The sequence below is a fragment of the Mesocricetus auratus genome, unplaced genomic scaffold, assembly GCF_017639785.1.
Source record: "Mesocricetus auratus isolate SY011 unplaced genomic scaffold, BCM_Maur_2.0 Super-Scaffold_100025, whole genome shotgun sequence".
NCBI classification, from domain to species: domain Eukaryota; kingdom Metazoa; phylum Chordata; class Mammalia; order Rodentia; family Cricetidae; genus Mesocricetus; species Mesocricetus auratus.
The window spans coordinates 5,951,592-5,975,305 of record NW_024429206.1 but is presented as its reverse complement, the minus strand read 5'-3'; the positions used below and the strand labels follow the sequence as shown (position 1 = coordinate 5,975,305).

Here is a 23,714-nt window from a genome sequence, read left to right as displayed (position 1 = left end):
AGTTGGCACTATTTAAATTGAAATTTAATTTTTTTTATGCGTGTGGGTGTTTTGCCTGCATGTTACCGTGGTGCATGCAGTGCATGCAGAGGCCACAGGAGGGCGCAGGTACCCTGGAACTGGAGTTACTGTTGTGAGTCGACTTGTGGGTCACAACAGGACCGCTAGGACCTAGGACCACTGAGCCACCTCTCCAGTCCCTCTTTTTAATTAAACTTTGTTACCTTTATTTGCTTTTGTGTGCATGGGAGCACACATGTGCGAAGGTCAGAAGACAATGGCCGGTTTCTCTACCTCTACTATGTGCATACTGGGGACCGAATGCAGATCACCTGTCTTGGTGGTAACCACGCTTGCACGCTGAGCCGTCTCAATGGCCCAGGCTGGTAGCCTTAATACTCCCCACGAGTATCTCACATACTTTTTCTGCTGTATGTGACAAGACGTCTGGGTATGACCTGGTGACTGAATCCGCCTGGGCTGCCCAGCTCAGCCTTGAACTTGCTCTGTAGTTCGAGCTGGCCACGAACGCAGCGCCCTAACTCAGCCTCCCAGCTGGAGGAGAATGACCATGCATCCTGGCTTCAGGCATGGCTGGATCCAGGGGCTCAGCCTGGGTCCTCAAGATTCCGTCTTTCGGGCCTCAACCCCGGCTTCTTTCCTGTGGGTTTTGTTCCAGGCCGGCTTTCCCAGGGTGCTGGTCCAGGGCACTTGCCACTTCATGCACCGTTCCAGCCGTACCCAGGGCTGCCTCTTACTGGGACGGCTCAGGACACTTGTCCGTCCTAAGCTGATCTCTGAGGGCAGGGAAGCGGATTGCTCTCATTGGTCAGATCTTATTTGCCTAGCGTCCCTTCCCCCCCCCCAAGGCGGGACTGAGGAGGGGGACCAGCCACCTCCCCCACCCAGGAAAGTTAGCCTGTAGCAGTTAATGCTAGATGGCACCACAGCTCTTCTCTTTGTTTTTACTTATTTACTTCCGCCCCATATCGCAGACTGGCCTTGAACCCTCAGTCCTGCCTCCGCCTCCCGAGTGCAGGCAGGCACGACAGGTGTGAGCCATCACGCCCCATTTCTTGTCCACTTTGCTTCGCCCCTGCTGTGAGCTGAGCATAATTCACTTCACCTGGGTGAGACCACGTGATGTGTGTTAACCAATGGGATGTGAGCAGATGGTCACGGTCAGCCTCAAGGCGGGCGTGAGGGTCTCTGCAGGTGCGGAGCCACGTGCCCCAGGTGAGTTTGCAGAGCTCACGAAAAACCCACAGATGCCTGAGATGTGAACGAGTTAGGATGCTGCTGAGTTTCCTTGATTATTTTTTAAGATGGTTTATTTTTATCCTTGTCTTGCCTGCGTGTTTATCTGTGCACCGTGTGAGTGTAGTGCCCACGGAGGTTATGGAACGAGTTACAGATGGCCGTGGATGCTGGGACTCAAACCCGGGTCCTCTGTTCGAGAGCAGCCAGTGCTCTTAACCGCCGAGCCATCTCTCCAGCCCTTGGTTTATTTTCCTGATAGTGCAGTGAGCTATAGTTAATGGATTCAGAAGCCAGCCAGACCCCAAATCAGAACTCTATGGCATTCGAGAAGCCAGGACCGTTGCAAGGGCCACCAACAGTAAAGGTAAGATTTGAACCCAGTTTGGTGCCCTCATGACCTCTGCCTCCCTCCATTGCTTCTGCGTGGGGACCCTGACAGTCAGCAGGCCCCCAGCCCCCACCTCCTTGCTCTCTTGGCACCCTGTCCCTTCAAGGATCTCTGACTTCCCTCCTGGAGGGGCTCATTAGGGGTGAGCATGCATACATGTGTGACTGCCACTGTCCCCCAAGTTTAAAGCTCTTTGGGAAATAATGGATACATTGGCGATTAAAGCAAAGGGGTCAGGTCAAGTGAGGCTTCACGGGAACTCTGGTCTTAACAACTACTTCTCAAGACTGTTAATTATCATTCAGGTAGTGCCAGGGACTTTAGCTTAGTCCGCAACCTGAGGCAGGGAATCTCGTGTTCTAGGGTCCCTGCCCCAAACAAACCAATGTGTGTTCCCGGATCTGCCCCACTGACATCCCTAATAGGATGCTATGAATCTAGGTATGAGGCCCGGTGACTCCTGGTTATGGTTGGAGTCAAATCCTTACTCCCCTGCAGCTCATTATGAAGTTTTGTGTTACAACTGGGGAAACTGAGGCAGGGGTGTGTGGTGTGTGGTGTGTGTGTGTGTGTGTGTGTGTGTGTGGTGTGTGTGTGTGTGTAGAGGAGGCATTCATTTTCCTCCACTGCAACACAGAGTTTCTCCAAACTAAGTTTTGTTCCCTGGGACATTAATTGAAACACAAACTTAGGTTCAAATGTTGGCAGAATAATGGGCTGAAGTCTAAAGGGTATTTATTAGCCTGCAGACCTTTTCGGAGTCTTTGCTATGCCGGTGCTATGTGTATCTCGGGAGTGCTGTTTCTTGTTTGGGGCAGTGCTGGGTACCTAAGGCATTAGGTCTGTCCCAGTTGCTCTCAGCCCCTGGCTGTAGTGATTTGGAAGATGCAGTTGTCCTTTGCATGCTGGGAATCAAACCCAGGTCCACCGAGCCACCTCTTCAGCTCTTCGGTTTGTTTGACTTTGTGGCCATGAATGTAGTTCAGCATGCCTGGCCACCTCATCTGCTCAGCCTGGAGACACGGGAGCCCAAGATAGTTCCAGGGGGAGAGAGCCAACCCCTGCTTCTGAAGGCAAACAAAGCCTGGAGCATGTATGTTGCTCCAGCCATGCATAGAGCAGTTAGGAGATGGAATGGGAGGGCAGCCCTGATTAGGAGGCCGTGGGCTTGCGGTGGGCCTCACCAGACTCGCCTGTGCACCGTTCTGTGCCGGCAGGAGCTGCTTGGTCCTGAGCCTGCTTTGACTGTCACCTTCTATCGCTCTGGTGGCCTGACCTGTCTCAAGGCTGTCCTGTCCATCCAGGGTCCCTGTGAAAGCATGGGTCAGTGCCATGACATCTAGAATGTCCTTCAGGTCAGCCATCTCAGCTCCCAGAAAGGGAAACTGAGGCCTAGGGAGAAGGAACCCAGCCACAGGGCTGACTGGCCGACCCTTCTATCATGCTCCTGACGACTTTGTTTTCATCACAATATGCCAGTTTGGGGAGGAAAGCTTACTTAAGGGCAGCTCTGTGTGGCAGTTGGGGCTCAGACCCTGTCCAGCTGCTGCTATGCCTGTCTCGGCTCTGGGTGTCCCACTGGCTTTGGTTTTAGGGGGTGTGGGGCTGCCATTATTTTGCAGGTGTTCCTTGGGTCCTGTGTCTGGGAAACAGGTATGATCTCATTCTCACCTGATTGGGTCACTGAGGTCATCATGTCTGTCACCTGCTGATTCTCTGTGATTCCACCCTGGCTGTCTTCTGCGTGCTAACCCATCGCCTGGTCTCATGTATCCCCTGGGCTATCAGATGGTGCCTGGCTCCTGCACTTACCACGAAAAAGCCTGGCTATGTCCACATTGAAACTGTTCCCTTTGAGTGGACTCCGGGTTGCAGGAAGGTTTCAGGAGACTGCCGCCGCCGCTGAAGGCTTGGCTGAAGGTTTGGCGGGACCTCTGCTCTAAGCCCCACCACACCAGCCCGGGCTCCATGTGGGATGGGAGGGCTGCCTCAGACTGGAGGTCCCAGTTTTTCCTGGCATAGATATCTGGCTCTTGGCCAGGAATGGAGCTGGGGACAAGCAGGGGTGGGGACAGGGTACAACGAAGCCCTCATGTTGTGGGGTTGGACCCTTCCTCCTGCTCCCCTCTTACTGAGTGCTCTGAACCTAGACACCCCACCCCCGGCAGACTGTAGGACAGGTCTCTTACCTTTCTCCGTGTGGGCACCCAGCCCACGCCACTGTGGCCTCAGGCAGGAGACTTCCTGCCTCCCAAGGATGTTGTGTCTGACAAGGTCCTACTGGTCCCTGGTGAGCCCCTAGTGACAGGATTGATAGGTGTCTAGTCCAGCATCATCTGGGCTGACCAGGATGATGGCAAGCCTGTCCCCAGCTACTCTGCTACCATTTAAGCTGGGAGGATGACAAACAGAAAGGGGCTGGGGAGGGACTGACAATGGGGGTGGGGGTGGTTTAGGAGCCACTCAGCATTAGAAAGAGCTCAGGGTTGATTCTGGTTTCGCTCCTGTGGATGGACCATTGGCCACCAAAGATGATGCATAATGCATGGGGTAGCACCAAGCTCGCAGAGCTTTGTAATAACGTGGGGCTTGGAACACTGCTATGCTATCCCACCCCACCCCGCCCACCAGGCTCCCTGGGGCGCCCTCCCATGGATCCCAGAGGGAGGGAGCCAGCAAGAGTGGCAACAGCTTTGCAGCAAGCACACATCTGAGACACCATCTGTTTTCTGTTTTTTTTCTTTCTCTTCGTTTTTAAAACAATATAGTGCAGACTGCACTTCTCACAGTAGAATATAATGGTCAATTTTAGTATAAAAAAACATTCTCGGAGATTTGTAAATGCACTTAGTGCTTGGACAGGCCTTGGAGAGATACGGTACTGCTTCCGGAGCGAGCGCCTGGGGCCAGGGGACTGCAGGGCCTTGACCACTTCTTGGACTTACCTACGCCCTCCCCCGCCCCCCCCAACAGTGCAGGCCTGGGAGGAGGGGCGAGTGCAGAAAAGGAGCTGGGTGGGGTATTCCAGTTATAGCCAGTAGGTGACCCCCTCACTACTTCTTCCCAGGAGACCCCACACTCCAAGAAGCAAGATCGTCCTTGTGAACAGAGTCTGAATTTACAGGCCCCTTGCTAGCCCCTGTGACATCTTTGTGCGAATAGGAAAATGGTGCCCCTTTGTCGAAATGCAGACGACTGTAATAAATATACAAGTCTAGGAGGCGAGTGGCATCTCCTTGGGCAGGGTGCCCTTGTGCGATGCACCAGCTGTCCCCAACAGCCCTGTAAGGTGTACCCGAGGGGAAGGAGAAGAGGTGGGGTCCAGCCAGTGGAGAGCGCAGGGTGGGGCATGATTCCTAGTAAGAAGGGTGCTCGGGGCTGGGGGGCTGGGAGTTGTCCTGAGGCCTCTAGGAGTCTGGAGTCGGAGTGGTCTTTACCTGGTTAGTTGGTGGGGATGGGGCACTCTGGGCCCAGGGACCCCCATGCTTCCTTCCGCTCCTTTTCTGAGAGACTAGGGCATTGTGGGTAGAAACCGAGTGGGTGGCTTGGCTGACTGGAGCACCCCTGGTCTGAGGGCCTCTGCTGGAGCCCCAGAAGGAACTTCCTGTCTGCCGAAGGTCCTCTTTCCCCGCCCCCGAGGAGGAAGGATGGGCCTTACAGGCAGCCCTGGACCCTCCCTGCTTCCTAGGGCAGCAAACTGGGGGCAGGGGGAAGCCCTGTTGTGTGAGGTCGATCTGCCTGCCCACCGCCGTGCAGGACACATGGCCCCAGGGCAGGTGGGACGCCCTGCTAGCATCCTGCCCTGTGCTGTGGCCTGCAACTCCCAGCACCTTGTCCATCCGCCCGTCAGTCCGTGTGCCCGCGGGGCAGACCTTATCTGTAGACCGGTAGGCGGATGTGGGCGTGCTGGTGGTCCAGCAGCCGCGGTACAGCCACCGTCTCGTAGCCCTTGCCCAGCATCTGCTCCTTGATGCAGGGTGGCCGAATGTCATTGATAAGATACTCCAGGGACTGCAGGCTGCTGCTCAGCACCGCTGTGTTGCACACACTCTTGCTGGCCAGGCCCGAGAGTGTGTCTGCAGGAGGCGCCGTTAGCTCCCTGGCAGCTCCGGGCCCCAGCTCCGTCACTACTGCAGCTGCTGCTGGATTGTAGCAGTCGCTAGTAGGCGTCACCAGAACACTGTTCCAAGGGGCAGCGAAGTACTGGCCCACGGTGAAGCTGGTGGGCAGCCCCACGCCACAGTTGTGGGGCGACCCGTTGGCCCTCTCGAATGCCCGCCCGCCACAAGTCTCCGGGGACTTGTTGGCTACAGTGCTGCTACTGTAGGCTCTAAGTGGCTGGGGTGGGGGTGGGGGTGGCTTCTGTGGCCACAGCAGGTAATCCAGGCCACCGTCTGCATACCCTGCGGGCTTGGTGGCCCCAGGCAGTGTCAGTGCTGGTGTGGCTCCCTGGCTCAGTTCTGTGCCTTTCCGGCAGTCTGGCAGACCGGCTGTGGCTGAGTAAGCCATGCTAGGGAAGTTGGGCACCGGGCCATGCTTGGCTGGACTGGGGTGGGGCACAGCCACGCCCTGACAGGCGCCTGGTGCAGCACCTGGGGCTTGGCACTGCTGGTTGAGCTGGTAGAGGATGCTATGGATAGAGGGCAGATTGGAGGGTGGCAGGGGGGAGGCCCCGGCCCGGCAGAGGGATCACAGAGGTGGCAGTGGCAGCTGCAGGCAGGCTGGGCGGTGGGGCGGGCGCCTCGGGTGGCTTCGGGTAAGCCAAAGGCCCCAGCGTGCTGGGCACCGGGTAGGGTGCGATGCCCACCTGCACGGTGGCCGGGGACAGTTTAGTCCGCTTGCCCTCCACACTCTTCAGCACGCCTTTGGTGTGTCCAGAGGGCACGGCTGAACTGGAGGAGGCGACCGCAGCCTTGACAATGGCCAGCAGGCCCTGGTAGCCGGTGGAGTGCTGAGGGTAGGGACTGTAGCGCTGGCCACTGGTGTCGTAGCCGTTGACTGTGCGGCTCAGGTGCTTGTGCTGGGGCACTCGGATGTTGGTGGGGAAGATCTTGATGGACAGTGGGCTGTTGGCCACCTTCTCGGCGTAGGCATCCAGCTCGGCTGGGCTGGGGTAGCGGGAGGAACGCATAGGGCTGGCCACTGACTCACCTGCAGGGAGACAGAAGGCACAGTGAGAGTCAGGCTGGCAGCCACAACCCCTCCTTCCCTACCAGGACTCCCGGGAGCCGCGGAGTCCCCGTCCCTCACTGGTTTTTCCTCTGCTCCTCCCACACTCCCGGAAGCGTAAGGTTCACAGGGGAACCTGCACACGCGTCCAAGGTTGAGATACACGCCCCACCCCTCCTCGGCCACAGCCAAGCTTGCCACTTCTTTTCCTCTCTGAGACAGGGCCCTGCGTGTGTCCCAGGTTGGCCTCAAACTTGATGTGTATACAAGAATGACCTTGAACTTCTGGTCCTCCTACCTCTCCCTCCCAAGAGCTAGGGTTACAGCTATATGACATCACATCTGTTATGCATGCCTGGAATCGAACCCAGAGCCTCACAGTGCCAGGCAAGCGCCCTACCAACCAGGCATCTTCAGCTCTACCCCCACGTCCAGCAACACGGAGTAGCTGTGCTGGCATTCTGGGCTGGATGGGATGACTCGAACACCGGGTGCCCATGGTGGCTGGCCTGTTGATACTGTGTGTGACATTCTAGATCGTGAGACTTACCCACCATAGACAGTCACTACTGGCTCTGCCATGGGGCAGGTGAGTTGCTGGATCCTCTGAGGTGGGGTGACAGAGAGGGGTTCGGAGTGACACACAGGAAGACCTGTACTGGTGCTGGCAGAGCTTGGGTGGAACTCTGGTAATGTGTGTAGCCTAGGCAACTGAGTGCTTAGCAAGCTTCAGCTTTCTCACTTGGTGAATGGGTATAATAACGGTGCCAGGGCGGCAGTGCCGAGGGGCCCCGGTGGCGGGAGGCACACAGTGGGTGATGGGCTATCGAAACCCTGGGGGACTTAGGTAAGGGGCTTCACCATGCTGAGCCTCCATTTCCCCCGAGGGTGGCTGTGAGGATTTAGGTCCATTTCGGCGGTGGTGAGGAAGAGCAATGTTCAAGCCTGGCCTGGGGCAGGGCCTCACCAGGGAGGGACACACCCATGACGACCTTTCAGCTGGAGGCTTCCTACCTGGTCCTCCCAGAGCCCTGACCCTCATGGCCTTGGTCCAACCTTAGCCTGGCCGGTGGTTCTCTGTGTTAGGTAGGCTGGCAGCAGAGGCAGCTTCTCCCAGACAGGGTTGCCAGAGGCAGCGCCTGTGCACCTGAGGGCGGCTTCTCACCACCCCGGGCACTCCAAACAGTTGGAGATAATATGCTTGTCATGACTAGGGCTCTGCAGACTGGTGGCTGCCTCACATGCCACAGTACACAGGACAGAACAGGCTTGATCCACCCAGCCCCGTGGGCCAGCAAGGCCCAGATGCAGCAGGGCAGAAGGAGACAGTGACAACATGGAACAGGGTAGCATTTCTCCATCTCTCCGTCTGTTAAGCCTAACCTGGGCACAGAAGGTAAGTCCACCTCAACCCTGCTCTGGGCATCCCCAGCTCCTAAGTGGCCTAAAATAAACTTGGTGTGGAGAATGGAAATGTCACTTTGGCCAACGGGGGAATCTTTCTCTGCGATTGGATTTAAACTACATTATACAAGCAATTTCATGGGCGCTTAGCACCGCTCTGAGAGTCCCGTGAAAAAGGGACCAGCTCTTCATTTGCCAGCCATAAATCAGCAGTTGCTATAATGAGCACAAAAATGTCACTTTTATGCAATTTTACAGATGAACAAAACTGGTGAAATTAGCTGTGGAAACCTACCAGACTCAGCAAAAGCAGCTGCCGGGAGGGGGAAAAAATGATAGCCGTGTGTATTTTTGTTCCCCTTAAACTCTCTTTCCAAGCAAGGCTCTGCCATTGTGGTGTGAAAACTCATTTGTCCTCTGCATTATGCTTTCATTCGGAGTTTATCTTGAGTATCCAATGAGCCACCAACTGTGAAAATGATTAAATCTACAAAATCTATCTAATGGATGGAATAAATTAGGTGTTCAGAACCTTAAGAAAGGGGAGGAAATGCCTGCTTCCCTGGCCCTCTTACCAAGCGAGGGCCCACCTCGCCCCCATCTGGCCAGTGGGCCATCCTGCAGGTGGTGGCTCTGGAGGGAGAGTGTGTCCTGCATGCAGAGCCTCACGGGCTAGGTGCGGGCCCTGCATCCATCTTTTTCTGAGTAGCTTGTGTGTGGAGGGCCGGACAACGGTGAGAGGGTGGGGACGGCATCTCTGCGATGTACGAAGGGACTGTGTGACATGTGGCATCCAGCCTGGAGCCCTGCTTCCCTAGTGATTCTCACCACCTGGTACTCAAGCCCCTGCAGTCTCCAGGTTCCCACACTAGGCAGGGTTGAACTGTACAGCCAGAAGGACCCTTGGGAAGGACCACGGGTTTCTGAAGTTTGGCTCTCCCACAGAACCCAGTCACACTGGACCTCGAGAGGTAATGAGAGCCATGTTCAGTCCCAGCCACCCCTCCAGACACTCAGCCAGGAGGCCCTTGGGTTTCACACAGGGTCGTCACCTGTCACATGGTAAGATGACACACGGGTCCCCATTTTATAGGTGAAGAGGTCGGAGGTTACAGCCAGTCAAAGGCAGACTAACTCAGACTGTCTTCTGTGTCCCCGTCACTCCATCCCGGGCAGTGCCTGGCGGGGCTGGGGCATGTCTGAGGGCCGAAGGCCACCCTCACGCGCCATCATTCAGCTGCTCAGGGACTGGCTGGGCTGGTGTTTAGTGAGCCTCTTTCAGGACATGGTGACAGCGATATTGCTGGAGTCTCCCATTACAGCCTGGTTTAATCGTAGACCCCATATACGCCTTTGAGATGGTATCCCCGGCTTAAGCCTTGGTCCCTAAAAGACCTGTTTTGTTTTTTTTTTTTTTTCTGGCTACCCCACAGTGCTTTAAACACAGCCTGTTCTGCAGTGGACCTGGCTTGGGACCCTAAACTACTTGGCTCCTGGGCCCAGGTTGGCAAAGTCCCAGACTTTCCAGTGGAGAAAAACCAATTACAAGTGCTTGCACCACCACGTGGTCTGCTTAGTAAACACAGGGCAGTAGTGAATAGGGAAAGGTCCTTATGGGAGGGGCTGTGGAGCTCTGGGGGCTGGGGGAGGCTGCATGGCCTCGCTGGGGAAGCCCGGCCCCCGCGGCCCCCCACCCCCACCCAACCCACTCCCTGTGTTCTGGTTGGTTTGGGAGTCTCAGTGGCATCTGTCATCGCTGAAGGGACCACAGTGGACCGACCGCAGTTGGCCTCCACACTCAGGGCTCCCTCTACTGGCTTGTGCACGGCTGGGGCTCCATTACCCATAGGGCACTGTGGACGCTGGAGCCCGTCCATTCGGGACCCCGCCACTGCCTTGGCTGCACACTCAGTTTCCTGAGTCTACCATGCAGACAGCGAGGGAAGGAGCCAGCACCCTGCATGGGGATGGTGGGCAGCAACAAGCCCCAGAAACGGGATGGTGGCAGCTTGACAGGTGTCGTGGACACATCCGCATTCTTGGGCACGTCTACTGTAAATAGCGGTGTCTGGCTGCCCTAGTTTGACATGAGTTGGATTAGTGGGTTCATTATATTGAGAAGACTGTAGTGTGGGTGGGTAGGTAGAGTTGTGGTGCTAAGTGACTTTCACGAGGCGACTTTTTTTTTTTTTTTGAAAGATAGGGTCTCTCTATGTCGTCCTGGCTGTCCTGGAACTTAACTATGTAGACCTCACAAAACTTCTCACAGATTCACCTGCTTCTGCCTCCCGAGTGCTGGGATTAAAGGTGTTCACTACCACTCGTGGTGACTTGGTAAAAGGCCATAAGACAGGTACCTCGAGTTCAGAAGACCCTAGACCCTTCTCCCTCCACCGCGGGAACACCCCTGGGCAGCTCCTCACTGTCGTGTCTGGGGCATAGCGGCTGCCTGGCACTGACTCCTGGGATAGTTTGATGTGCTACCCTGGGAATCAACAGTAAGGTCCAGTGGGCTGAATGGTGGGCTGGAAGGGCTTGTGGCTAGGACCCAGTGGTCAGTGAGGATGCAACTTCTGAGTAGGGGGGAGAAGAGGAGAGGGGGGGGAGGAGTCATACAGGATCTGAGCAGAGGGACCAGCAGCCCAAATGTCCAGACCCCAGGCCTCCGTGGTCATCTGGTGTGAGCTCCACATGGTAGGTTCCCAGGGGAGACACCATATTACATATAATCCCCTGAAGGGCCCCTGTGTTGAAGGCTTGGTCCCTTGCTGGTGGCGTAAGTAGGGCTGATGGGGCTTTGAGGGGACTAACGGGTTAATGCGTCAGTGTGTTGTTCATCTTGAGTTGACCATGAGGTGGGCCTGGCTGGAGAAAGTAGGCCAACTGAGTAAGAACGAGCTTTTAGCTCCCAGGTCTGCCCCGTGTGCCCTCAGGGTGTGGCTGCCCCTGCCAAGCCCATGCTAAGTTGGCTTCACTGCTTGAGCCCGGAGGGTGGGGGAGCAGAGGACTAGTCTTCCTGGGAGGCCTGGGCCTGGGCCAGCGTGACAATGATCTCTTTGAAGCTCTGTGTGACATCCCCACTCAGCTCCTCTGTAACAGCCTTCAGTAAGATACACTGTTCAATGGAGGTGCTGGCCGCCTGACCCAGACCTCCTTTGGCAGCCTCCTTTCCCGTCACAGACCCTGAAGGCACACACAGTGTCACAGCTTCCCCTGGGTCAGGCACTGTGCCCTCCTGAGTCTGCTTCGAAGGGCCCAGTGCTCCAAAAAGGTTAGACATGCGGGTTGGCATCAAGTAAGGGTGACCTGGCCTGCCTCTCCCAGCTCAGCTCTCCCCTAATCCATCTCCATCCAGGAAGCCCCCATTAACGGCTTGTCTGGAGATTTAAAAGGCTGGCAGGAAGTGCCGGGCGAGCTGTCGCTGCCATTAAGTTAATGTTATGGGCCTTTTACAGGTGTGTTAAATAGACGCGGTTATTAACGAGTATATTAAGCCAATTAAAACCAGCCCTCTGAGTGGGGTTTAATGTTGCCTCAGGGAGACAAGAGAGGGCTTCACTGCACTGCTGCCAGTGGTGGTGGGAAGGGAAGGGAGGGCGGGGCTCTGCTATGGGGGCCACGGAGCACAGGAGAGGCTAAGTGGTGGGACTGGGTCATGGGCTTCACCTTGACAATGCCAACCTCAGGCAGCCTGTGTTCCTTCCAGCGTGGGGCTGAAGAGGGGGTTCCAGGAGACCTAAGCGTGCAACGAGATGCTTGTCCAAGGGAGAGTGGGAAGCCACCACCCCAGAATTCCTGGCCCTGTGCTCCAGATACCCTTGCAGGATCCAGGCCTGTATCACTGAAGAGGCTGGGCGGGGCAGGATGTTTTGTGAGGTGTTTACTGGGGCTAGCTACACATGACAGAAAGACGTGAGGTTCTGGGAGGGCAGGCTCCGCTCAGGGGCCTGGGGCTGGGGCAGCACACTTACAACAGGGTCTTCCCCTGGTGGCCCGGCCCCCAGAGCAGTTCCAGGGGAACCTCAGATTTCTGGGTGCTGTCATGTTCCCACAGGAGTGCGAGAGCGATAATGCCACCAGTGAGATGACTTCCTCTCTTCCGTCCAGCCCCTGCCTCTCTCACACGGGTTCAGGAAGTCCCAGGGCACCACCCTCCATCTGCATTCCCCTTCACTGTGACGCTGTGCCCTTGGAGGTGGCAGCCTCCTGAATGCTCAATTAACGTGACACTAATTAGCTGGTGGCACCAGCAGAATGCCTAATGAGGCCGCTCGGGGTGGGGGTGGGGGTGGCGACTGGGCAGGGGAGAGCAGCTGTTCTCTGGTCTTTATTGGGAAGGACTCAAGCAGTCACAGGGATGGCTGCTTGGCACCTTGCTGGCTGTCCCAGGAACCCCAATCCGCTGCACATACTGACCCCTGGTGGTCAACCAGAGGATCGGACCCTGGATAATTCCAGGCATGCTCTGTTTGTTAATGGCTGGGGACCTCGTGTGTGTGTGTGTGTGTGTCTGTCTGTCTGTCTGTCTGTCTGTCTGTCTGTCTCCATCCCCATTTGTCTGTCTACAGCTCTCTGGCCTGTCTCTCTCGGGATGGAGGTGAAGACTGAGTGGGAGAATGTTCAGATGCTCAAGCATGGGGAGGAAGCCACGAGAGCTAGTCAGGGGACATCCTGCACATCCTGCACCAGGCAGGCAGGCGCTCCCGGGGCCTTCCTCACCCCCAGGCGGGCTGGAGCCCTGGGTTGGCCTCTGTGTCACTTCATCCTTCTCCACCCTAACTAGCCTGCCCCTCACCTAAGCCTCATGATTTCTTATTTGCCCCTCGGCCTGGCTGTTTCCACCATGTATGACGCTAGTCTGTGCTAGCCACACACGGGTCAGCCTGACTCAGCCCTGCTACACCAAGCCTCCTCTTCCGGGTCTCATGCCCTTTACCCACTGCTAGTCAGTCCCCTGCCTTCTTACGGTTCTATTTCTATCTGCTCACATTTCAGAAAATAAAATTAAATACTAGGGATGAGCATGTAGCTCAGGGGTACAAGGCCCTAGGAGAAACAAAACACAGAAACAAAGCTTAATTCTGTTAAAACAGCATCAGAAATAACAGGAACAAATTTTAACAGAAGGACAAAATAATCTGAAGGTGATAAAATGTTGAAAGAATGGAATAAATGGGAAGGTACCCCATGTCCATGGACTGGGACTAAGAAGCTTGTCCCAACTTTCTGGGAATCCAGAAAAGTCCAATTTCTAATTCTGAAGCCTAATAAAGAGTTAAAATGACCGGGCCCCTATAGGTACCAGGCATAAGGAGAGGCACCAGCAGCTCAGGGGACAGATTCACATGAGCACTCAGGAGGAAGAAGTTGACCTTTCCAGTGACAGGTGTTGAAGACAACTAGGTATGGAGATATTGGTGGTGATAACCAGACAGCTGCATTCGAAATACTGAGGTTGGATCATTTCCATATACAAAAATCAACTCTAGATTGTAATCAAGACCTATCATGGAAAAGTTAAAAACTTTTCAAAACCTTTTTATTTATTATATGTGATGGTGGACAGGAAGCTCCAAGTGTGCACAGGGATGACAACTATTTCCACCTTGTGGGTCCTGGGCATCAGGTCAGGTCCGAAGACTTGGCAGCAGGCACCTCCACCCACCGCACGGTCTCACTGTTGACTAGAAAACCCAGCAGGCCACACAACAGCTCGGGTCATACAGGACCTTGTGCAAAAGCACCTGACAATGGACATGACGTCAGAATTAAACAGTTTGGGTGCTTCAAATGGGTGTGAGGAAGATAGCCCAGGACGGGAGAGGATTCTTACAAATCACGCACATGAAACAGGACTAGGACCCAGAATACACATGGGGCCTGGATAACCCGAGGAAAAGATAAGTAATGGAGTTGAAAGAGGGGCTGTACAGACATTTCTTCAATAAAAGCCAGTAAGCAGATACAAGAATAACTAAAACAACAAAAAAATCAGTAGCCCTCCTATATACAGATAATAAATGGTCTGAGAAAGAAATTAGAGAAACCACCCTTTACAATAGCCACAAATAAAGTATCTTGGGGTGACTCTAACCAAACAAGTACAAGACCTGTATGACAAGAACTTCAAGTCTTTAATTTCTTTCTTTAGTCAGGAAATGGAAAGATCTCCTATGATCTTGAATAGGTAGGATCAACATAGTAAAAATGGCAATCCTACCAAAAGTAATCTACAGATTCGATGCAATCCCCATCAAAATTCCAGCACAATTTTTCATAGACCTTGAAAGAATACTCAACTTCATATGGAAAACAAAAAAACCAGGATAGCCAAAACAATCCTGTACAATAAAGGATCATCTGGGGGTATCATCATCCCTGACTTCAAACTCTTACTATAGAGCTATAGCAATGAACACAGTCTGGCTCCCTACAGAATGGGAAAAGATCTTCACCAACCCCACACCTGAGAGAAGGCTGATCTCCAAAATATACAAAGAACTCAAGAAACTAGACATCAAACTACCAAACAATCCAATTAAAAAATGGGGCACAGATCTAAGCAGAGAATTCTCAACAATCTCAAATGGTGGAAAGACACTTTAGGAAATGCAAATCAAAACCACCCTGAGATTCCATCTTGTACCGATCAGATTTGCTAAGATCAAAAACACCAATGACAGCTTATGCTGGTGAGGATGTGGAGTAAGGGGGAACACGCCTTCATTGCTAGTGGGAGTACAAATTTGTACAGCCCCTGTGGAAATCAGTATGGCAGTTTCTCAGAAAGTTAGGGATTACACAAAGTCCGGCAGCCTCTGTTGTAGAAGTTGGTTTAGAGTCACTCTTGCTCAAGTTGTCTTTTCCCAGATGTCCTATGTATGACCCTGATGTGTTCATATTCTATTGCTGTCTTATTGGCTGCCAGGACCCCTCCCCCTGCCCTGTGCACAGGCAGTGTGGCCTGGGGCCTTTACTCCCACCCTGTTCTGAGCTCTTAGGTTCACCAACACTGAGTCTGCCTGGATTTTCCAGATGGAGTGGGCATGGACCCAGCATACCAGACCCCCTCAGAAAGGACACAGTGAGTGAATGTTTGCTCCTTACAGTTTTTCTTTTAATTTTTATTTTTTAAAGATTTGTTTATTATGTATTCAGTGTTCTGCATACATGTATACCTGCTGGCTAGACGAAGGCACCAGGTCTCATTACAGATAGTTGTGAGCCACCATGTGGTTGCTGGGAATTGAACTCAGGACCGCAGTCAATGCTCTTAACCTCTGAGCCATCTCTCCAGCCCCTACATTTTTGACAGAGTGAAGACAACACATGTGGAGGTTAGAGTCAGTTCTCTCCTTACCATGTTGGTCCCAGGAATTGCAGTGACGTTACCAGGCTTGGCAGCAAGCACCTTTACCTGCTGAGCCATCTTGCCAGCGGCTCAAAGTTCACTGGGGTAGGCCATAGGGAATGCCCAGCAGTAGGGAAGGGTGAGTCAGGGTGAAAGTCTACCTGCTCTTGAGTTAGATGCCCTTCAGTGTTTCTCAGCCATGGGGGGGGGCCCTCTTACACAGCTGTAGAGACAGGAGCTGGGGGTTGGGAAGATGGCAGGCAACCCATCGGAACTGGCTGTTGGTCCCTGAAGTTTTCCTTCCCTTCTTATTCGTATGTCATAGTGGTCAGTCACTCTCCTAAAGTCACACAACACATGCCCTGTGTGGGGTCTGGCTGCTGACCTCTCAGACCCATCCATCTCAGTTCCTGGGGGGGGCAAGGTCTTGGACTAGTTGGCCACTGCTCTTGGGCAGCTGCCCATCCCCCCACAGTGGCCTTGGGTACAGCAGAGCCCCAGTCCTTGAGCTGCCCCCCCACCAGCTACGCCTTGGGGGCTCTCTGCAGAGCCTGTGGTTGTGGTAGCACACAGCTCGGTTTGTGTATTAGCACTGCAGTGAGAAAGGCAAATTCGTATCAGCTGGTGAGGTTCTGCATCGCTGAGATGAAGGTCTCTGTGGGGGTGGGTGATCAGGTCAGGCTGGGGACCCTGGACAGTTGGAAAGACTTAGCTTTTAGGCCTAAGGTAGGGTAGGACACACACACTATTCTTTCTTTTCAGGTCACTTTCTGCAGTTACCTAGAATAGGCCGCCACTGCTGGTCCCTTAGGTGTGCTCTGGGCACATGTGGCAGCTGGTGCTTGCTGCAGTTCTTTAAGTCAGGCCACTGTGATCCCCTCATACAGGAGGACAGGGTCTCAAGCCGGCTCCCCACCCTCTGAATCTTTAGATGTTATCAGTCACAGGTGGCCAGGGCTAGACTTTTTCTATCCTCCTCATCTGTCCCTTCGCTTTACAGAAGGGGACACATGTCCTAGGAGACTGATCAAATTGTCCAAGGTTACTCTGTCCATAGCCTGGCCAAGACCTTCCTACCCTGGTGGCAACCCAGGCCAGCCCCTCCACTCCAAGTTCTTCTGGGGACAAAAGAAATGAGAGGGCTCCTCTCCTGTTGGCCACACCCAGATGGGAAAGGCAGGAGCCTCACCCGGGTGTGAGGGAGGGGCTGGCAGCGGCGCCTGGGACACAGTACACTCTCCTATCTTGCTCTCTCTTGCATCTCTTCTGGTCGGTGTGGAGGTAAGGACTGGATGGGAGAAGTGTGTCTGCGATGACCTTCTGTGCTCTTCCGTCCGTTCCAGCCTTGGAGCAGGAGGAAATGCAGCCACTGCCCAACTAGGCATGGCGGCCCACACCTATGATCCCAGTCCTTGGGAAGCAGAGGCCAGAGGATCGCCAGGAGTTCGAGACCAACCTAGACTACACGATGAGATCCTATCGAACAAGGGCAGATCCTGTGAGCGCAAGGCCCTCCTAGAAGAAATGAACTGACTAGAAACATCCCAGATACAACCAGCAGTGTCTAAACGAGCCATTCCCCCCGTGTAGAGTGCACTTGGCTGCTAAGGCCTGAATGCAAAGATGCATGCTGTAAAGATCAGGTCAGGTGAAAAAACAGCACTGCAGGAAAGTGGTGATGCGCTCCCCAAGGCCATGGGGACACCCCAAATACAAAGCCTAAGCCCCTTCAGGAGAGACAGGAGGGGTACATGGGACACACCTGGCTGAAGAGAACACAGGATTACGAACAAAATCACATAGCCATGTCCCATCTGCTTTGCAGCCCGGGAGCAATGGCCACATCTGTGACACTTTTAAAAGTCCAGTCACAGGGCCTGGCCTCAGCTTTTCTGAACCATGAACTTCCTGCAAACAGCTGGGCGGGACAAACTCACTTTCTCCAGAGGTAAGCCACGGTGAGCAAGCATCAGACCTCATCAAAACAAAACCCGGGCAAGGTCATGGTTGATATAAAAACTACATCCCAAGAGAAGACCGTCGCAATCGAAGAGATGGCAGCCCAGTGCTGTGGTAAGATGGACTGCAGGGGAGACAGGTGACAGCAACTGTGTCTGGAAGGCAAGAGCACAAAGCAGCTGCACAGAAGGAGAGAATGGGCCACAAAGTGCAGGGGTGGGGGAGGGGGAGAGAGAGGAGAGGACAGAGGGGAAGGGCGGAATGAAAGCTAGGAGCCGGGCTTAGCAGTTCTGGGAAAGAGGTACAAACTGGTCAACCCATGCAGTTTGGTAAAGTAACTGGATAGGGAACACCTAAGTTTGAAAACAAGGATACAGGGGTGGGTGCAGGGCGGCATGAAGTTCCGTTTTCTTTAACCCTCTCAAGTAGAGATATAAGAGATGGAGCATTTGGGAAGCACGAAATCATGAACATGGATTATCCGAGGCCACCTAACTTCCGATGATGGAACGTAAAGCTAACACATTGGCGAGCTGATTTTATGTCTTGAAAACACAGTGAAACAAAACCAGGGGCTGAGTTGAGGCCACAGTGACGGTGCTGCTGTCTGTGGACGGGCACGAGGGGCTGGTTACAGCACAGCACCATCGTCTTTACTAGCTGGGACCAGAAGGTGCCACGTGCAGCTGCTGAGGTTGCAAATGTAAAGTCAACTCCAAAGAGCAACTGCTGAACACACCGATTCCACCATTTTCTCCAGGGAAAATGACACAACTGGGCTCCGTCTGAAGTGCCTGCCCTGCCAACACGAGCACTGAAGTCCAGACCCTTGGCTGTATGGGTACGGAGTGCCTGGGCATCCAGCTTTGCGACCCGGTGAGCACTGCGTTTAGAGGGAGATGGTGGAGAGCAATGGATGAAGGCATCCCCCACCCCCACCCCGTAAGTAGTAAAGGGGGAGGTCTTGTGTTTGATCACAAAGCTTAACCCAATCACAGCATTAGAGTCACATGGAAACAAAGTTACTCAGAGAACTGGCAAAGGTGTCAAGAAAACGTGAGTTCAAAAGCAGGGGTTAATTATCTTACGATCTCATCCAGGTCCCAATGTGTTACATTTTTTCTTTCTTTAGGATTACTATGAAGGTTTACAGTACTAACCCTTGCACGTTAAACAGCACTGCGGTATCTGTATGGAGTCTACAAGAAGAAACAGCCTGGAGCTAGCTCATTAGCGGAGGGCACCTAGCTCCACCTCCAAGACTGAGAGGAGAATGAGTGTGTGTGCCAACCGCTGGACCAGAGACAGGCTTGCCTTCTTCTAAGTTCTCATTGACAAAACCAAAGGTTACTTTGTATCATCAAGGGCTGCAAACAAGATCTGGTAATTTGTGGGTGGTATGGCCCTAGACACACAAAAAAACTTTTCAATAAATTTTCAGAGGCATCTCTGCACACCTACACCCCTCATGCTTAGATGGACAGTTAGGGCTCAGAAAAGTCAGAACCAAAACCGTAAAACAACTAGAAAGTAAAATTCAAAATACCAGTGTAGACTTTGTAGCCTTTTTCTTAAAAAAGAAAAAATTTAAATCATTGCAGAGCAGCAAGATGGCTCAGTAGGTAAAGGTACTTGCTGCCACATCTGAGACCCGATTCAGTCCTTGGAACCCGCATGGTGAAAGGAGAGAACTGACCCTGCAAGTTGTCCTCTGACTCCACCCACCAGCTGTGGCGTCCACTTTCTCATACACACACAGATAAGTGTAATTTAAAAAACAAAGTAGAAATAAAAAATTTCTAAGCCTCTAACTCAAAAATAACTTCAAAAAGCAGCAAGATTTTAATAAAGATAAAAACATAAATCAATGACTTAGAATCCCTTAAAAGGGTAATATTCCTAATAAATACTATAGATTGATCTTTAGGGAATGGAAATAGATCGTATCATTAGCTAATGTAATCAAGGACAGGGGAAGAGGCCAGGAGATGGCTCAGCAAAGTGCCTGTGATCCTTAGAACCCACAAAAGACGCAGTGACACGTGACTGTAACCCCAGCACTGGAGAAGCAAAACAGCCCAACGCCTGGAGCTCACTGGCAGCCAAATCAGCAAGTTCCGGCCAGGAGAGAGACGTCCCAGACAAGGGTGGGAACCTCAGGTCCTCTGGCCCCTGAGTTGCGCATGAAGCTGCACACGCACACACAAACACAAAGAAAACATCCGGCGTCAGGGTGATCATATTACACTACTACGTTCATCCCTATGTAACCTCATCAAAAAATGTATCAGACCCATTCACGGAGCAGGAGAATAATTAAGACAATTACCAGAGAAGAAACAGCATTAAAAGGCTCCCAGCCCCACCCAGCACACACTGGCTTAGTTTTGCCCTGGAACTGAGCAAGCTTTACAACAGACAATTCCACTTCGCTCACCAAGTGTCCAGGGAGGGAGGGAAGCTGCAGATGGCGACAGTCAACACCTAATTGTTCTGATGCAGGGCAGGGGAGTAGGGTTAGGGCGACAAGACCCTGCATTAACGATAAAAAAAAACCTCTAAGGTAAGAATCTTAAATAACAGATTCAAGCCTGAAAGCGTTATAAAAGAACGATTCCCCCATGACCACGTGGGGTTCAACCAGAATGCAAGGGTACATGAAGGTATCCAGTGACATCACCAATCCTAGGCTCATAACCTGCAAAGCCATCTGGAAATGTTCCAGCCCCCATTTTTGATTGTAAAACTTTAATAAAATGGAGACTGACTTAACTTGATCAAATACTCATTTCACAGCTAGTGTTTCCTTGGCAGGGCCATCTGCACACTAGAGTATGTGGGATGGCGGCTACCACTGTCGTCGTCAGGGTTCCAGGGATGACAGTCAGAACGTCAACCCTAGTCAGCAAAACCAAGGTAAACTAGGAGCCAGACATGGTCACCCACACCTTTAGTCCCCAGCACTGGGGAGGCAGAAGCAGGCGGATGTTGGTGAATTTGAGGCCAGCCTGGGCTACAGAGGGAGACCCTGTCTGAAAAACACCATATACAACAACAACTCAGCTGGTAGTGCGTGCCTGTAATCCCAACTCCCTACAGGTGGAAGCAATATGGTGATGAGTGCATTCTCACTTACGTGGCAAGTTTGCAGCCAGCCAGACCACACGAGGCTGGTCTCAGACAAGGTAGTGAGTAGATTATCATTTTCACTATTATAAAACCGGAGAGACTAAACTGGAAAGCTCTTGTAACAACAGAATGCAAGAGGGTGGCAGGAGTCGGCTGCAGTCACATGACCAGCTTCTGCTATGGGGGGCAGGGATGGGACGGGACGCAGCACATCGAAAATGCTCTCCTCTCCAGAAGCAGACTGGCCCCCAAATGTGTGGGAGCTAAATGCAGTGACTTAGAACATTCCCGGGGGACACAGGAGGAAGTCTGAACATACAGGCATGCCTCGCTCTGGGAGGGAAAGAGCATTACAAAACACCATTTCTCCGGGGATCCATCTGTCAAGGTATGCACTCCCCCTATGAACAACACCCCTAAGTAAGTGGCTGCTCAGGTCAGAAGGCAAATAAACAAGGTTACCATGGGAATCTGGAGTGGGTTACCAAGGAGCACGAAGCGCCAAGTGAACGTCAGCATATGTTATCCATGCTGCAATGTGGCCGACCTTGGAGAACCTGCCACACTGGGCCAGCCGCATGGCTCAGTGGGTAAAGGTGCTGGCCACCAAGCCAGAAGGCCCCGAGTTTGATTTTTGGGATGCATATGATGGAATGAGATAAGCTGTCCTCTGACCTCCCCGTGTGCTTGATTGACACTGTGTACGTGCTCACTCGTAAAAGAAAGAAATGCAATGACAGAGAAACAACCACAAAAGAACACACATGAGTGAGTCGCTTATGAAAGCCGAGAGTTGGACTTCTCTGTGGAGAAGGGGTGGAGGGAGGCGGCAGCTGCCGTTGGGTATGATGCTAATCAGACTGTGAGTGCTGGCTGAACGGGGTCATAGCTCAGTAAACTCACCAAAGTTTCCAACCCTCAGCAGTGACAACAGCAGCTGTGGTAGTGTGACCTAGGCATGAGGAGGCCAAAGTCATCTTTGACTTCACGGTGAGTTCAAGGCTAGCCTAGGCTACTTAAGGCCTTGCCTCAAAAAAAAAAAAAAAAGTGAACTGGGGGTGGCGGGCGGGGTGGGGAGGATGAATATGGATGAGAGCATGGTGACCCTTGATAGCTAGCTCAGTGGTAAAAGAGCTTGCTTAGCGCTTCAGTGAGGACCTGGTTCAAGCCCCAGAGTCGCCAAACAGAAAGGAAAGAGACCAGTACCGGGCTGACTACTGATGATGACACTTAGATCTCAACCTCATACTTCAAAGCCAGTAAGTTATGAAACAATTTGTTTTGTTTTGACACAAGGTATCTCTACATAGCCCTGCTGTCCTAGAACTCACCATGGTGACCAAGCTGGCCTGGAACTCACAGAGATACACTTGCCTCTGCCTCCCCAGTTGCTGGGATTAAAGGCTTGTGCCACCAATCGCCTGACCTGCAAACACTTTTTAACACTATAAAAACAGAGAGGCCTTTTGAAGCATGTAAGTCATATACTTCTAAACAAGAGATCAGAATCTACACGAAGGACAAACCAGGGAGACATGCAGTTCACATGTCACGTACCACAGCTCCCACAGATCAATAAAGACGGACAAACCCACCACCCCATCAAAAAAAAAGGACCAACAGACACACAGAATGCTCAAAGTTAGAACAAATGGTATGACACAAAAACACTGAACTTCTGTCATCGCAAATGAAAACCACACATAAACCTGTGCCCACCACTGCCCAGGTGTCAGGGTCTGTTCTGGAGGGCGTGAGGATGTGGGGAAGTGGGACCTTTATATGCCCCAGGGTGCAACAGCTAAAGCTATCAGACCACACCCACCAGCATGATGACGTGTCCAACCTGCCCTGAGCCTGTATTCCAGAGTCCCCCGTGTCGTCCGTCCGTCCGTCCCCCCCGCTGTATCACACCTGGTGACAACACGGGGCTTACTGCTACACTGCTCATCAAATCAACAGGTTGTGGACAGTTTAAATAGAGGGTTGACCGAATAAATTATGGCTCATCCTTGCCAGAGAAGGGGACACGGGAAGAGGCAGCTCTTTGGCAGGTGACCTGGTAAGTATGGATGGCCAAGCGAGGCAGCGAGGCGCTGGACCGTATCAGATGTGTGAGCATTTGCCAGAGCTCATAAAACATCTGAGGGCACACAGGAAATGGACAACAGCTGCCTCTGAGGGGGTGGGGCTTGGGTCTCCTTCCTTCCTTAGGAATGTTGGACAAGAATGCTACTTTCAAGATAAATAAATAGTTGAAGCAGCAGCAGCAACAGTGTAAACAGCCGCTTTGAGGCCACAGGGCAGAATATCCTGTGCCTCGCTGGAGATCCATGTCCCATCCCTGCTTTATGTCCTGAAGTATGTAGTCTGACTTGGACGCATGTGGCGGGTGGGTTCCCTGGGGGATGAGCAGAGGCCTCCCAAGGTATCTCAATGTAGAGGTCCTGCATGAACACCCCAGACGGGGGTCAGATTGGGCCATGGCCCACCCTACAGAAGCCTGAGGAGGGGAAAGCAGGGTATGCAGAGGAGGGAACAGGGAACAGGAGGCAGTGGACGGGTCTCACTCACACTTGCGCAGCTCCAGGCTCTTGCTTGGACAGACCAGGTGTTGGCCGGGCGGGTTCTGAGTCCTCTGCAGACAGGCCAGCATGGCTGAGCTGGGAGCCCCAGGTGGGGCACGTTCTGCAGCAGGGTCCCTGTGCAGAGGGAGACAAAGGGTCACTGAGAGCTGTTCCAAGCCACCTCCTGCTCTCCCCAGCACCCCAAGGAACATCACAGATGGGTTGTTTTTGAGACCTCTCTCTCTCTTTGTATTCCAGGCTAGCCTACAGCATATAGTCCCCCAGAGGCATTGCCACCATGTCTGCTTTTGGGCAGATGTTCAGAACAGACATTGCATCTCCTTCAGAGGAGGAAAGTGAGGCATCCATACGTGCCCCAAAGGCATCGCGGGGTGGGATCAGAGGTGTCCTTCTACCACAGCATGGCCAGAACTCATGAATCCTGTGTACCTTTGGCTAGCTCAAGTGTGTGCGTCACCCCCAAATG

General features: G+C 53.0%; 1 protein-coding gene and 1 long non-coding RNA gene across 2 annotated transcripts in view; one reads left to right on the top strand and one right to left on the bottom strand.

The window, feature by feature from the left end:
- Positions 1-4,371: 4,371 nt before the first annotated feature.
- Positions 4,372-23,714, bottom strand: part of Fam222a (family with sequence similarity 222 member A) — a 46,043-nt gene continuing 26,700 nt past the window's right edge. Inside the window, 3 exon segments of the mRNA XM_005078942.4 lie at positions 4,372-6,313; positions 6,315-6,799; positions 23,235-23,362. Coding sequence (XP_005078999.1) covers positions 5,522-6,313; positions 6,315-6,799; positions 23,235-23,316 — 1,359 coding nt within the window. The 5' untranslated portion in view covers positions 23,317-23,362 and the 3' untranslated portion in view covers positions 4,372-5,521.
- On the top strand, positions 17,785-20,303 carry LOC110342591. Its single transcript, XR_002384710.2, has 2 exons — positions 17,785-18,473; positions 18,664-20,303. It is a non-coding gene; the product is annotated as an uncharacterized LOC110342591 (long non-coding RNA).